The sequence below is a fragment of the Vulpes vulpes genome, chromosome 11 (assembly GCF_048418805.1).
Source record: "Vulpes vulpes isolate BD-2025 chromosome 11, VulVul3, whole genome shotgun sequence".
Taxonomy (NCBI): Eukaryota; Metazoa; Chordata; class Mammalia; order Carnivora; family Canidae; genus Vulpes; species Vulpes vulpes.
Genome location: NC_132790.1, coordinates 25,874,892 through 25,891,478, shown reverse-complemented (window position 1 = coordinate 25,891,478; position 16,587 = coordinate 25,874,892). Strand labels below are relative to the sequence as shown.

Sequence of the window (16,587 nt, the reverse complement as noted above, 5' to 3'; positions counted from 1 at the left end):
TCCTTAAAGCAGCAAGAGACCAGAAATCCCTGACTTTTATGGGGAGGAGTATTAGGGTAACAGCAGACCTCTCCACAGAGACCTCCCAAGACACAAAAGTCCAGGGCCAGATGGCTTCCCAGGGGAATTCTATCAAACATTTAAAGAAGAAACCATACCTATTCTACTAAAGCTGTTTGGAAAGATAGAAAGAGATGGAGTACTTCCAAATTCGTTCTATGAGGCCAGCATCACCTTAATTCCAAAACCAGACAAAGACGCCACCAAAAAGGAGAATTAGAGACCAATATCCCTGATGAACATGGATGCAAAAATTCTCAACAAGATACTAGCCAATAGGATCCAATAGTACATTAAGAAAATTATTCACCATGACCAAGTAGGATTTATCCCCGGGACACAAGGCTGGTTCAACACTCGTAAAACCATCAATGTGATTCATCATATCAGCAAGAGAAAAACCAAGAACCATATGATCCTCTCATTAGATGCAGAGAAAGCATTTGACAAAATACAGCATCCATTCCTGATCAAAACTCTTCAGAGTGTAGGGATAGAGGGAACATTCCTCAACATCTTAAAAGCCATCTACGAAAAGCCCACAGCAAATATCATTCTTAATGAGGAAGCACTGGGAGCCTTTCCCCTAAGATCAGGAACAAGACAGGGATGTCCACTCTCACCACTGCTATTCAACATAGTACTGGAAGTCCAAGCCTCAGCAATCAGACAACAAAAAGACATTAAAGGCATTCAAATTGGCAAAGAAGAAGTCAAACTCTCCCTCTTCGCCGATGACATGATACTCTACATAGAAAACCCAAAAGCCTCCACCCCAAGATTGCTAGAACTCATACAGCAGTTTGGTAGCGTGGCAGGATACAAAATCAATGCCCAGAAATCAGTGGCATTTCTATACACTAACAATGAGACTGAAGAAAGAGAAATTAAGGAGTCAATCCCATTTACAATTGCACCCAAAAGCATAAGATATCTAGGAATAAACCTAACCAAAGAGGTAAAGGATCTATACCCTAAAAACTATAGAACACTTCTGAAAGAAATCAAGGAAGACACAAAGAGATGGAAAAATATTCCATGCTCATGGATTGGCAGAATTAATACTGTGAAAATGTCAATGTTACCCAGGGCAATTTACACGTTTAATGCAATCCCTATCAAAATACCATGGACTTTCTTCAGAGAGTTGGAACAAATTATTTTAAGATTTGTGTGGAATCAGAAAAGACCCCGAATAGCCAGGGGAATTTTAAAAAAGAAAACCGTATCTGGGGGCATCACAATGCCAGATTTCAGGTTGTACTACAAAGCTGTGGTCATCAAGACAGTGTGGTACTGGCACAAAAACAGACACATAGATCAATGGAACAGAATAGAGAATCCAGAAGTGGACCCTGAACTTTATGGTCAACTAATATTCGATAAAGGAGGAAAGACTATCCACTGGAAGAAAGACAGTCTCTTCAATAAATGGTGCTGGGAAAATTGGACATCCACATGCAGAAAAATGAAACTAGTCCACTCTCTTTCACCATACACAAAGATAAACTCAAAATGGATGAAAGATCTAAATGTGAGACAAGATTCCATCAAAATCCTAGAGGAGAACACAGGCAACACCCTTTTTGAACTCAGCCACAGTAACTTCTTGCAAGATACATCCACGAAGGCAAAAGAAACAAAAGCAAAAATGAACTATTGGGACTTCATCAAGATAAGCTTTTGCACAGCAAAGGATACAGTCAACAAAACTAAAAGACAACCTACAGAATGGGAGAAGATATTTGCAAATGACGTATCAGATAAAGGGCTAGTTTCCAAGATCTATAAAGAACTTATTAAACTCAACAGCAAAGAAACAATCCAATCATGAAATGGGCAAAAGACATGAACAGAAATTTCACAGAGGAAGACATAGACATGGCCAACATGCACATGAGAAAATGCTCTGCATCACTTGCCATCAGGGAAATACAAATCAAAACCACAATGAGATCCCACCTCACACCAGTGAGAATGGGGAAAATCAACAAGGCAGGAAACCACAAATATTGGAGAGGATGCGGAGAAAGGGGAACCCTCTTACACTGTTGGTGGGAATGTGAACTGGTGCAGCCACTCTGGAAAACTGTGTGGAGGTTCCTCAAAGAGTTAAAAATAGACCTGCCCTACGACCCAGCAATTGCACTGTTGGGGATTTACCCCAAAGATACAGATGCAACCAAACGCCGGGACACCTGCACCCCGATGTTTCTAGCAGCAGTGGCCACAATAGCTAAACTGTGGAACGAGCCTCGGTGTCCATCGAAAGATGAATGGACAAAGAAGATGTGGTTTATGTATACAATGGAATATTACTCAGCCATTAGAAACAACAAATACCCACCATTTGCTTCAACGTGGATGGAACTGGAGGGTATTATGCTGAGTGTAATAAGTCAATCGGAGAAGGACAAACATTATATGTTCTCATTCATTTGGGGAATATAAATAATAGTGAAAGGGAATAGAAGGGAAGGGAGAAGAAATGTGTGGGAAATATTAGAAAGGGAGACAGAACATAAAGACTCCTAACTCTGGGAAATGAACTAGGGGTGGTGGAAGGGGAGGAGGGCGGGGGGTGGGGGTGACTGGGTGGCGGGCACCGAGGGGGGCACTTGACAGGATGAGCACTGGGTGTTATTCTGTATGTTGGCAAATTGAACACCAATAAAAAGTAAATTTATTAAAAAAAAAACCAAGTGAACTAGGGGTTGTTATACGCATTTTAAAATGAAAACACAGGCTCAGAATTAGGGAGCTACTGTCCTATCAAAGGGGGAACCTGATCTTCAGCTCTACTTCATTATTGTCTTTAGATTCTAAGGTAAGTTCCTCTGTTTATCCTACTGTAGGTTCATTGTTTACCTAGGCCTTCCTTTTTTTCCTTTTTTCCTTAAATCAAGACTTTGCTGGCCAACTAGTGAAGCCAAACAAAATATGAACAGTAAAACCTATGGGCTGCCAATATGCAACCTCTTCCATGAGAGTTATGAGGATCAGTTGGTTTACAGATGAAACAACTGAGTTAATAATATGACCTCTGCAGAATGGGAAAGGACAGCTTCAAGAAGTAGTGAATTCTCTATTACTGGAAAGCATGAGCCTAGCTAACCATCTAATGGGACTTTTACAGATTGTATTGAATCATCAGATGGACAAATAGGATCTTTTAAGGCCTCTTCCAAACACAAGATTCTGGAGGACTAAGATTAAGTAAGAAGGTCTAGAGCTGAGATTATGAGAGGAATCTTAACAAATACATAAATATAATTATCTTTCTGGTCTTCATTGTATGGACATGACACCAGAAAAGAGATACAGAGCTGAATTGGTCAACCACCTAGTATTTATGAAACGTGAACTACACATCTTGTTTATGAGAGTTGGGTTTAGAATAGATAGCAAAGAGTTGGAACAAAAACCAGAAGCTGTACGTCTCCCTGTGTTTAGCAGGGTCTGTGCCCCTGGCTTGTGGGAAATAAACAAGGGAAACATTTATCCTGAACTCACCTAGGTGCCTTCTTTTGTGTTCAGGGAATGATTTTTGAGTTGAAGTGCAAGCTGGTGCCATGACAGCTCTTAGAGTGTAGGTACCAGCTTCCCCTTGAGAAGGGGAGATCAGATAGGTTTTTTTTGGTTACCATGCCTCAGATTTTAGAAAAGCTTTTCTAAGAATGGCTGTTTAAACAGTCAAACCACTAGGAGACCAAGGAGCAACCACCTGTGCTCAGACTTGTCCTACTTGTTTTCCTCAATGTTTATTTTCTTTTTAAAATCTGCTTTCAGAAAGTATCTTAAGTACTTATTACCACTTAGATGTAAATGACTGATTAAATCACTTTTAAAATATTCATTCCCGGAGGAATTTTTGTTTAACAGGAATGTAACTCTAAGCTCAATTTAATTCAACAAATGTCTTTTGAGTGACTATTTTAGGTCAGTCATTGTTTTGAGTATTGGGGTTGCAGTGATAAATAAAACACAGTATTTGACCTTAAGGAATTAAATCTAATAAAGGAAACTGACTCTAAAACAGACACAATTATGTATGATATAAACCCCAGTGTAAATATTAGAATATTTTATCAAATGCTGAATATATCCTAGGCACTATATGAAACACGAAAAACGAACAAAAACCAATCTCTGGTTTTAAAGTTCACTGGATGAAATAGATAATTATACTGAGTGATAAATTGTTTGATGGAATTAAATACCCAGAGCTTTGATAACACAAAGGAAGTATTGTATTCAAGGAATTAAAAACAGTTGGGTATGGTTAGTTAGATCATAAAGTACCAAGGATATTATCTCTCCAAAAACATTTTGGGCATCAGTAGAAAAACTTTTTCTGCAAGGCCTTGAAATCAAATGAAGTTTATTATCAACACTGCTTTAAGTGTTGAATAAAGTTTATTATCAACACTTTATTAAAAAAGCGTGAGTGCCCATCTCATTGAAGAACTTTAAACTATATTGAGTAAAACAAAGGGCCAACTAGAAACTCAAAAAAGGGTTTCCGGTCACATAGTAATCTTGAGCCAAATTTCCAATGCCAGAAAGACCATGGTTTCCTTACTCTTTCTCACTGAATAAACAAGACAGTCATTTTTTGGTTGAATCTCAAAGAGATTAAAAACAACAACAACAAACTATGGGTGCCTGGGCAGCTCAGTTGCTTAAGTATCTGCCTTTGGCTTGGGTCATGATCCTAGGGTCCCAGGATCAAGCCCTGCATTGGGCTCCCCGCTTGGCGAGGAGTCTGCTTCTCCCTCTCCTGCTGCTGCTTCCCTTACTTGTGCTCCCTCTCTGTCAAATAAATGAATAAAATCTTTTAAAAATATATAATGAATTCTGAACGAATATTGTGCAACCATTATTTGCATAGAAAAGGTTAAGGTATGTTAAGTGAAAAACAATTTCAAAAAAAATATATGTATATATAACGATGATACATTAAATCTTTCTCATGTTTCAAATCTATAATGTCATAACCTGCAAGTAGCGAGAGGAAAACTCTGCTTTTAAAAGGTTTGGGCAACTAAAATGATCTCCCTATCTTAAAGTTGACTGATTTGGAACTGTAAAACTACATCTGTAAAATCCCTTTATAGCAGTTCATTTAGATGAATGTTTGAATCAGAGAAAAGATATGTGTACACCAGAGTTGAGAATCTTAGGGAGAGCTATCTTAGAATTCTGAGTAGTTGATCTTTATTTTCTTTTAGTTTAATCCTATTTTCACTGTACATGTGATATTTTGGGTTTTATTTGTTTTGTTTTTTACCTTGTAAGCTATATTTTGAACTCCTTATACAGACAAATGTTAGATGTTTATGGATCTTGGCTTCTTTTTTTCTTGGCCTGACCACCATTGTTTCCTCCTCCTCTTCTTCTTCTTTTTCCTCCTCCTCCTCCTCTTCCTTTTCTTTTTTTCAGGAGGGAGAGTGCACATGTGCATATGTGTGCAGGGCAGGGGGGTGAAGGGTGAGAGAGCAGAGAGAGAACCCAAAGCAGGCTCCATGCCCAACAAGGAGCCCCAGGTGGGGCTACATCCCATGACCCCAAGATCATGACCTGAACCAAAACCAAGAATCAGACATCCAACCGACTGAGCCACCCCATAGGTACCCCTGTATCTTCTTTTTTTTTCAGGAGCTATAAAACTCTAGACTGAGACAGGCCCTTGGTGTTTAGTCTCAGTTACCTCCAAAGCAATTCTGGAACCTCAAGAAAAACATGGTACTTCCCATTGTTCCTTGGAATAATGCCACTGGCCCTAAGGTTTTAAAAAAGATAGCTAAGAACTAAAGTGGGGTCATGTATCATATAGTGATTAAAATCATAGAATATGGGGCGCCTGGCCAGCACAGTTGGTGGAGCATGCAACTCTTTATCTCAGAGTTGTAAGTTTAAGCCCCACACTGGGTGTGAAGAAAAAAGAAAGTCTTTAAAATAATAAAAAATAGGGATGCCTGGGTGGCTCAGTGGTTGAGCATCTGCCTTCAGCTCAGGTCATGATCCTAGGGTCCTGGGATCGAGTCCCACATCGGGCTCCCCACAGGGAGCCTGCTTCTCCCCCTCTGTGTCTCTCATGAATAAATAAATAAAATCTTTAAAAAATAATAATAAATAAAATTATAGGCTGTGAAAAAATTCTGGTTATGTAAAGTGTATAACTTGGACAAGTTACTTATCCTCTGTGCCTCAATTTTTGTCATCTGGAAGATGAAGGAAATAGTACTCATCTCAGAGAATTGTTAGGAGGATTAAATGAGTGAATATGTATAATATACATAGAGAAGTACCCAGCATGTGTTTAAGAGTTCAATAAATTATTATTGCTGTATTATTGTTATTTTTACTTATGGATGGGATAGATTTTACTTACCAGAAAGTCTGAAGACTTCATCCTGACTTTTCTATTAACCTGCTGTATGATCTTAGACAAGTCATGGAAATTTTTTGGCATTCTTCATAAAAGTATAAAATTGCAATAGATTATCACTACGGCTTCTAAAAGTTTAGCTGGTATAGTTGTTAGTGTTTTTTGGATGATAGTGACACTATCTATTATACATAATAAGAGATTTCAGTAAGGTATCTGGATACAAAAATAATATATAGACATTATTAACTTTATTATGTATAAAAACCTGTTGGAAGAGTTAGTGCATTCATGTAACAGCTCCCATCATATAACTCTGGAGAAACGGACTTCCCTCCAGAATAGACTTCATTCACTGCTGTAATGCCAGCATTTAAAATAGTCCCATCATAGAAGCTCAGTAAACATTTATTGTAAAGCGAGTGTCCTCAAAAAATTCTTAAGCTAGTGGGAAAAGCAGACAGGAAAGCCATTATAATATACTATTTTAAGTCCTGTAATTGAAAGAAAGGTGCTGAATATTGCAAGTGTTGCTGTTGGAGTTTAGATTTTCCATGTTCTGCTTTTGTCTCCTTCAGCTCTGTTAGAACAAGGCAATAAACTACGTAATGCCATGGTGATTTCTGCAATGAAATCAAGCCCAGATACTAGCATGTTGTTGGATGAAGTTCATCCTCCCATGAAGGAAGATTTTCTTAGAGCCTCAACACAGTAAGTTACAGGATAAACATGATTCCTGGCAGTTCATTTCTTAATTTTTGTTAATGTATATTTTTTATTAAGGTATAGACTAAATAATCTTAGAAATGTTCAGCAAATAATTCTTAATGTGGTGGAAAGGAAGCCTAAACTAGGAGTTAAGATTGTCAAAATCTAGACCTATTACTGGTACTCGTTAATGTGTAAATGGCTAAATTCTTTGCTCCCTATGAACTGCCATGCTTATATTAATTATAATGGGGATATTCTCTCCTCCCTCTCTTATAGAAATGAAATTAGATTCTGAGGTAGAAAACGGCTTTGTAAATGGTGAAGTTTTATATATATTTAAGGTAGTTAAGTCTAAAGGATGTTAAATGTTCCATGTTGAACTATCGTCATGTACTATCTCGTAGCTCAGTTAATTCTGATATAGATTTTTCCTGTCTGTTAGCCACTCAGAAAGTACTTTTCCACACCACAGAATCAAAACCTTATCTAGGAATCCGTTTAAAGACCAAATAGAAGATCACCTCCTCCCTCCGACTGAGAATACATTTTGGAAACGTGACACAAAAGATGATGCCAGAGCCATTCAGCTGCTATTAGGCAGGTAAGGACTTTTAACTATCTTCCTTTTAAATTCTTAACTTCAATTCATTGTATATATGTTAACAGATTTTTTTTAAAGATTTTATTTATTTATTTAGGAGAGACACAGAGAGAGAGGCAGAGACATAGGCAGACATGGGGGAGAGGCAGGCTCCCTGTGGGAAGCCCGATGCAGGACTCGATCCCAGCACCTCGGGATCACGACCTGAGCCAAAGGCAGACGTTCAACCACACAGGTGCTCCTGTTAACGGATTTATCTTCTGGAACAACACTTCCTTGGAGTGACCAAGTCATTCCCTAGGTTACTCATTGCATACTAAATAAAAATCACTATTTATTACCTACTAAGTAAAAATCTAGTCTTTAGCCTTTTATTCTTAGCTTCAGTTACAGAATGGTCCCCAACCCACCTTTCCATTCTTATCTCTCAGTTCTATCCCCAACACCATTGTTAGGGTATAATTTTTAAGACTCAGATTTTAGGGGCTCCTGGATGTTTTAATTGATTAAGTGCCCAACAGTATCCAATTCTTGCTTTTGGCTCAGTTTGTGATCTCAGGGTAGTGAAATCAAGCCGTGGGTCAGGTCCCATGCTCAGCAGGGAGTCTGCTTGAGATTTTCTCTATCCCTCTACTCCTGCCCCTACCTCATTCTCTCTCTCTAAAATAAATAAGTAAATAATTTTTTTAACCTCAAATTTTATTTATTTAAGATTTTATTTATTTATTCATGAGAGACGCAGAGACATAGGCACAGGGAGAAGCAGGCTCCCTGCAGGGAGCCCAATGTGGGACTCGATCCTAAGACACCAGGAAAACGACCTGAGTCAAAGGCAGATGCTCAACCATTGAGCTACCCAGGTGCCCCAAAACCTCAGATTTTAAACAGACACAAGTTAATTCAGGGTCTTATTATACCTCATGTAACCTATGTGGTCTGTAATTAGGAAGGAAAAAAAAATAAAAGGGATCCAAATTGGAAAGGAACAAGTACAATTATCTCTATTAACAGATGACATGATCTGTTATGTAGAAAATCCTAAAGAATCTACTAAAAGATATTGGAACTAATAAATTCCAAAGGATTGCAGGATATAAAATCAATACACAAAATCAATTGTATTTCTATATACTTGCGATGAACAATCCAAAAATGAAATTAAGAAACAATTCCGGGCAGCCCCGGTGGCGCATCGGTTTAGCGCTGGCTGCAGCCCAGGGTGTGATCCTGGAGACCCGGGATCGAGTCCCATGTTGGGCTCCCTGCATGGAGACTGCTTCTCCCTCTGCCTATGTCTCTGCCTCTCTCTGTGTGTCTCTCATGAATAAATAAATAAATAAAAGCTTTTTTTTTTAAAAAAAGGACTTTATTTATGTGAGAGAGCGAGCACAAGCATGGAGGAGAGGGAGAAGCAGGCTCCTTACCAAGCAGGAAGCCCAACACAGGGCTCAATTCCTGGAATCATGACTGAGCCAAAGGCAGGTGCTTAACTAACTGAGCCATCCAGGTGCCCCCCTGAATAGCTCACTTTAAATGAGTAAATTGTATGTTATATGAATTATGTGTAAATGAAACTTTTTTTTAAAAAAATAAGATCGAAAATCCAGCACAAGGTCCAAAAAAAGACACATCAAAATATACAATCATGAATTTTGAAAATGCTGAGTAAAAAGAGTCAGTCATAAATGCTTCCAAAAAGCAAAAAAGAAAGGTCATGTAAACAGTATCAGGATTAGAATGATATCAGATACTCCAGAGAGTTGACCAAAATGACAACACGGGAGGCTTCTGAACTCCCTTCTTCCATGGACACACTGAATATAAAGCTACACACAGAGCAGTTCCCTCTGAAAGAGATAGGACTGAGCAACTCCTACACATTGTATGAATGGGAAAATATCAAAACAGGTAGGAAAAGCTGATACAAACTATCGCCATAATCTCTATCTCCAACATAGGAGGGAACCTCCTGAAGAGTGAAGGATTTGGACCCCCTATTCAGTGCCTCAACTTTTAAGATTCCCACAAGAGGTATAAGCTCCAAAAACATTTAGTTCTGAAAGGCAGGTACATACTTTACCAGCTGCTACTTGAGGGTTCAGCTTCCAATCAGCCTGCATCTCGGAACTGACCATGATCCTCCTGTTTGGGACACGGTTGGGTCTTAGCGTACTCTCAACTACTGGGGGCTACTAAGAACACAGGTGGAGGCTTGGACAATCAGAAAAGTTTATGAGGCAAGTAGGAGCTTAGGAAACAAACTAATTGATGAGGTTCATCTCCTGTCAAGAATAGAGACATGTCAAGACTATCTGTCAGGACATTATGACAGAACTGAGATAGGTGACTGTTCTGTATAATATGCAGAATTCAACAGAGAAAGTCCAGGAAAATGAAGAAACAAACGAATATGTTCAAAACAAAAGGACAGAATTAAGATCTGAAACAGATCTTAATAAAGCAGAGATAACTGAGTTACCGGAGAGAGAATTAAAAATAACAGTCCTAAAGATATTCACTGAGGTTAGGAGAACAGTTGCATGAACCAAGTGAGGATTTCAACAAGGAGACAGAAAAAATTTTCAAGTATCAGACTAATCATAGGGCTGAAGAACACAATAACTGACTGAAAAAAAAATCAAGAGGGGTTCAACAGCAGACTAGATCAAGGGAACAAAGAATCAATGAACTCAAAGACAAGGTGGTGGAAATCAGTCAGAGATGCAAAAAAAAAAAAAAAAAAAAGAATGAAAAGTAGTTTAGAAAGTGTAAGGGACTTAAGAGAAACCGGGAGACCAATATACATGTTATTGGGATCCCAGAAGAAGGAGAGAGAGAGAAAAGGGCAGAAATATTCAAGGAAAAAAATGGCTGAAAATTTCCCTAACCAGGGATCCCAGAGAGTTCTAAGTTAGATGAATCAAAGGAGATCCATACTGGGATACCTGGGTGGCTCAGTGGTTGAGCACCTGCCTTCAGCCCAGAGCATGATCCTAGAGTCCTGGGATCAAGCCCCACATTGGGCTCTCTGCATGGAGCCACCTCCTCTCTCGGCCTATGTCTCTGCCTCTCTGTGTGTGTGTCTCTCATGAATAAATAAATAAAATCTTAAAAAAAAAAAAAAGACCCATACTAAGATACAATATAATTAAATTGTCAAAAGTTACAAGGAGAGAATCTTAAAAATAGAGAAAGGCAACTTGCTACTGACACAGGACTCCCCATTTGACTTTCAGCAGATTTTTCAGCAAAAACCCTGCAGACCAGGGGCACCTGGGAGTCTCATTTGGTTAAGTGTCCAACTCGTGATTTCACCTCAGGTCATGATCTTGGGGTCATGAGATCAAGCCCTGTGTCAGGCTCCACACTCAGCAGGAAGTCTGCTTGAGATTCTCTCTCCCTCTGCCCCTCCCCTACGTCTCTCAAATAAATCTTAAAAACAAAACAACAACAACAAAAAAAACCCCCTGCTGATGAGAAGGCAATGGGATATATTCAAAAAGTGCTGAAAGAAAAAACTGCCAACCAAGAATATTCTACTTGGCAAAGTTGTTCTTCAGAATTGAAGGGAAGATAAAGAATTTTCCAGACAAACAAAAGCTGAAGGACTTAATTACCATTTGACCAACTTTACAAAAAAACATTAAAGAAAGTTTTTCAAGCTGAAACAAAAGGATGCTAAGTAGTAACAAGAAAACATACAAAATTCTAAAACTCATTGCTGAAGGTAAACATATACTTAAATTGAGAATACTGTAATATTACAATGGTGGTGGGTAATTCACTTATAAATCTAGCTTGAAGGTTAAAAGACAAAGTATTAAAAATAAATAAAACTATAATAATTTGTTAATAGATACACAGTAGAAAGGTACAAACTGTGACACCAAAAATTAAAAATGAAGTGGGCTGGCTTTTATATGTGTTTTAGGTTATCCTTCTAAAATAAACTGTTATAAATATGTTCTATGTAAGCTCCGTGGTAACCATAGAGCAAAAGCTTGTAGTAAATATATAAAATACAAAGAAATTGAAACATGCCACTATAGTGAATCATCAAATCACAAAGAGAGCAAGAGAGGAAGTACAAACCAACTAGGAAGGAGTTAACAAAATGGTAGTAGTAAGTTCATGCCTATCAATAATTGTTTGAAATGTAGGTGAACTAAAGTCTCCAACCAAAAGACAGAGCGTAGCTGAATGGATAAAAAATAAGACCTAGCTATATGCTGCCTACAGGAGACTCATTTTAACTTTAAGGACTTATAGGCTCCAAGTGAAGGGATGGAGAAAGATATTCCATGCACGTGGAAACCAAAAGAGAGTTTGAAGTAGCTATTCTTATATTAGACAAATAGACTTTAAGGCAAAGACTATAACAAGAGGTAAAGAATGTCATGATGTAATGATAGTTGGTCAATTCATCAAGAGTATATAACAACCGTAAATATTTATGTACCCACGTAGGAGCACCTAAATACATAAAGCAAATGTTAGTACATCTGAATGGAGAAATAATAGCAATACAATAAGAGGGAATTTTAATGTCCCACATTCCACAATGGGTAGGTCATCTAGATAGAAAATCAGTAAGGAAATACTGGACTTAAATGACACAAACCAGATGGACCTAATATATATATAACTTTCCATCTAATAGCAGCAAAATACATATTTTTCTCAAGCACACAAGGAACATTCTCTGTGATAGATCATATACTGGGCCATAAAACAGTTCTTAATACATTCAGGGAGATTAAACTAGGCATTTTTTTCTGATCACAGTAATATGAAATTAAAAATTCAGGGAGATTAAAATAGGGATTTTTTTCTGATCACAGTAATATGAAATTTAAAATCAATTATAAAAACTAGAAAATTTACAATTATGTAGAAATTAAACATGTTCCTGAGCAACTAGTGGGTCAAAGAAAAAATCACAAGGAAAATCAAAGTAACTTGAGACAGAGGAAACTGGAAATACAGTATACCAAAAGTTATGGGATGTAGGAATGGTTCAACATCCACATATCAATTAACGTGATATGCCAATTAACAAAATGAAGGATAAAAATCATATAAACATTTCAATAAATGCAGAAAAAGCATTAGACAAAATTCAATACCCATTCATGATAAAACCTTTCAACAAACTGAGTATAGAAGCAATGTACCTCAGGTGCTGTCTAGGTGGCTCAGTCAGTTAAGCATCTGACTCTTGGTTTGGGCTCAAGTCATGATCTCAGGGTCCTGAGATTTAGCCCCACTTTGGGCTCCGTGCTCAATGTGGAGTTTGCTCCTAACCCCTCCCCCCACCCCAGAATCAATAAATAAAATCTTTTTAAAAAATAAGTAGTATACCTCAACGTAACAAAGGCCATAAATGACAAGCCCATAACAAACATCAAAATTACTGATGAATGCTGAAATCTTTTCCTATAAGATCAGAAACAAAAGATGCCTGTTCTCACCACTTTTATTCAACATGGCCCTTTAATGTGTCATAGACAGTAGAATAAGTTCAAAGAAGTGTTCATTGAAGAAAACAAATATTGAAAGAGGAAGACTGCATACTCAACAGTAGAGATCATAACTTTAAGGGTTGTGCAGTGAGGGAAAAAAGAAGCAACTGAGTGAGGGGGAACCATAAATAGCAAATGATTGTTAAGTAAAATACCAAGAGGTAGAGCTTCAAAAAGGAACAGTGCTCAGGAACTACAGAGAAGCAAGCTATGTGGATTGGGAAGCTGTTATTTGGGTTGTAGCAGTTAGGGACTTGTTCTGACCTTTGAGAGAGATTTCTGTAGATCAGTAGCTCTCAGCTGAGGGACAGTTCTCCCCTATTCCCAGCCCTGTGGCACATTTTGTAATGTCTGGAGACATTTTGGGTTATCAAAACTGGAGAACTACTGGTATCTGGTGAGTAGAGTCCAGGGATCCAGAATGCACAGGATAGCTCCCAATGATCAAGGATTATCTGACCCACCATATAAGTAGAGCTAAGTTTGAGAAACCCTGCTATAGATTTAAAAAAGGTGAGGAAAGGAACATTTATTGAGTATCTTTTTGTTCCAAGAAATGTAGGAATATGACCTAATTTGAGGGTAGTAATTATGTGCTATTTTCTTGAGAAATTAAAGAGCCTCCTTTAAGGACTGGCTCTCTCAGTTGAAAGAGCTCCTGACTCTTGATCATGAGTTTGAGCCCCACATTGGGTGTAGAGATTACTTAAATAAATTTTTTTAAAAGATTAAAGAAGAAGTAAAAATAAATAAAAAATTAAAGAAGGGGGAAAAAGTATAGCAGCTAACATGAAAGGGAAGCAAAGTTGAAAGAATTAATAACTGAAATGCTTAGCATGGTGCCTGGTACAAATTAAGTATTTAATAAATATTGCTTTTATTATTAATAACATGCTAAAAATTCAATAAGTTCATTTACAGATGTCCATTCAGTGCCAGTTATTATAGAAGAAACAAAAATGAAGTGTTCATATATTTGTATGCTTATATTCCTTATTAATTTTCAAACTTTTTGTAGAGTTTCTGTTTTACTTATTTCTGTATCACACATGAAATTATTCTTGCCGTAATTAACCCTAAATACACTAATTTTTGCTTAATGGAATAGGCATACTTATGAATTCTTCACAAAACAGTATGAGCATTTAACTCATTGAATTATAGTTAATTCTTTACCTTCTTTTCCTCCTTGCTAGACCATAAGCAGTGTAATAGTAGAGTAAATTAGTTTAGCCATTTCTGTATCATTCAAGACCTAACACCATGCCTGGCACATAATAGGTGCCCAGAAAATAAAAATGTTTGCTAAATAAATCAGTGAGATCACAATCAGTGTCAGTAGTGTATTTTTTGAATGCTAGCTGTTGGCATCCCAGAGGAGGGGAAATATAATATGAAAGTATTTATCAGGTAGTCTTCTGCCTAATGTGAGTCCTCTGCTTAACATGTCTTCTTTCATGTTTAGAACTTTTAGAAAGTTTTCAATTAAAAAATATAGCTCAACTGAAACTTCTTTTAATGTCCTTCTGTTGTCTTTTTCTTACCTCTACAGTGCTGAATTATCCCAAGATCGTTACTGGAATGGGCTAGGTTCTCCTCCAGATTCCCCATCTCCTGGGAGTGATGTGTATTACAGCAGTGACCTTAATGATCCTCAGTATGACCAGAGTCTCCTGGAGAGCTTATTTTACACAGCACCTGTAAGTCCTTGAATCTGCAGTTTTGGAAATTAGAGAACAAGAGTATTAATATTAGCTGCAGGCATCGTTACCATTTGCCAGACAGAAAGCTGTCCGTTTTACATATGTCATTTTCCAGATGAGGAGACAGGTGTCTGGCTGGCTTAGTTTGTAGAGCCTGTGACTCTTGATCTCAAGGTGTGAGTTCAAGCCCCACGTTCCTTATAGAGTTTACTACAAAAAAAAGAGAGAGAGAGAGAGAAAGGATATGAAATGGGAATAGAAAGATCTAGAGAAGCAATTTGTGCACTGCAAAGGATCTAATTTGAATTGATGAGAATTTATGTGGGAAAGTCCTTATCAATAAGGCAGGTAGTCTGTGAAAGCCTTTGAATATCAGGTGAGGAGGAAATGACATGATCAAAATGGTGGTTTAGGAATGTTAATCTGGCAAGGTGTAGGGAGCTAATTTAGGGGAGAATACTTAGAAGTAGAGAGGAAGCTGCTGGGTTATTAGAGGTGTGTATTAGAGTAGCCGCAATGGGATTGGAAAGAAAGTGATGAATTTAAAAGACATTAAGAGTTACTAGGATTTCATGACTTGCTATTTTAAAAATCATCACGAATATATATTACTTGTGGGATAAAAAAAGAGAGGGAATTTACATTTATTAGATTTTTGGTGTGCCAGGGAGTTTACATGTTATCTGTTATTTTTGAGTACTGTGCCAAATGTCTCAAATTTATTATTTATTTTTCTAGCTCTATGAGATAGTATTATCTTTTACATAACATGATATAAACACATAGAGGTGTTAATAACTAATAATTAAGTGGCAGAAGTAGAATTCTTACCCTAGTCTGTCTAGAGAAAAACTAATGTTTTTCTCACTAGACCACATCATCTCATAAGCTTTAAGAATGGCATTAGAAAAAAAAAAAAGAATGGCATTAGAATCTGGTCTTGACCTCATCTCCCACATTTGACCTTTACCATCCAGGTACACTGATTGTCTCATCACTTCTCAAACATTCTAGCTCTTTTTTAATCTGTGTATTTTTTGCTCAGACTGATCCTTCTCCTTTGAATGTTGAAATGCTTTTAGACATCTAGTAAACTCAGTTTATTTTTTTTAATCAACTGATCAAAAAAAAATTTTTTTTTCAACTGATCGCCTCTGTGAAGTAAACATCCTAGACTTCCTCAAGCAGAATTTATTGCCTGAATGTCCACAGGATCCTGGGACATTCAGGCAATGTTGTATGATACAATTCCTTAAGAATAAGAACATGTCTGTATTATCTTTGTATTGCCAGTACAACAAAGCCTGATGGATATTGAATACTCAATGAGGACTTAGGACTTAGTGAATAAATGACTGTATGAATGGCACTAAGTAATCCCCATGCTAATTAAACAAAATAATTTTAGAAAAGATTTGCTGATGGGAAGGAGTGAACCAATGAACTATGATGTAATGAAAAGATCAAGGAGTTAGAATACTTGTGTCCTTCCCCAGGGTTTGATGTTCCTTTTTTTTTTTTTCTTTTTTAAGATTTTATTTATTTATTTGATAGGGAATAAGAGAACACAGCCAGGGGGAGCAACAGAGGGAGAGGGAA

The 16,587-nt window shown here is 37.4% G+C and overlaps 1 protein-coding gene across 9 annotated transcripts in view; it reads left to right on the top strand.

Annotated features, from left to right (window-relative positions):
* Window positions 1–16,587, top strand: part of C2CD3 (C2 domain containing 3 centriole elongation regulator) — a 146,267-nt gene that overhangs the window by 26,704 nt on the left and 102,976 nt on the right. For 5 of the 9 annotated variants that reach the window (XR_011995350.1, XR_011995352.1, XM_026010500.2 and 2 more), the window contains 3 exons: window positions 7,030–7,162; window positions 7,605–7,763; window positions 14,838–14,985. Coding sequence is in view for 6 of the 9 variants with exons in the window: in XM_026010500.2 (XP_025866285.2) it covers window positions 7,030–7,162; window positions 7,605–7,763; window positions 14,838–14,985 (440 nt within the window). In the remaining 3 variants the exon portion in view is untranslated. The remainder of the gene's footprint in view (window positions 1–7,029; window positions 7,163–7,604; window positions 7,764–14,837; window positions 14,986–16,587) is intronic. The other 4 variants (XR_011995351.1, XM_026010501.2, XM_072727385.1 and 1 more) reach the window with 1 other exon arrangement.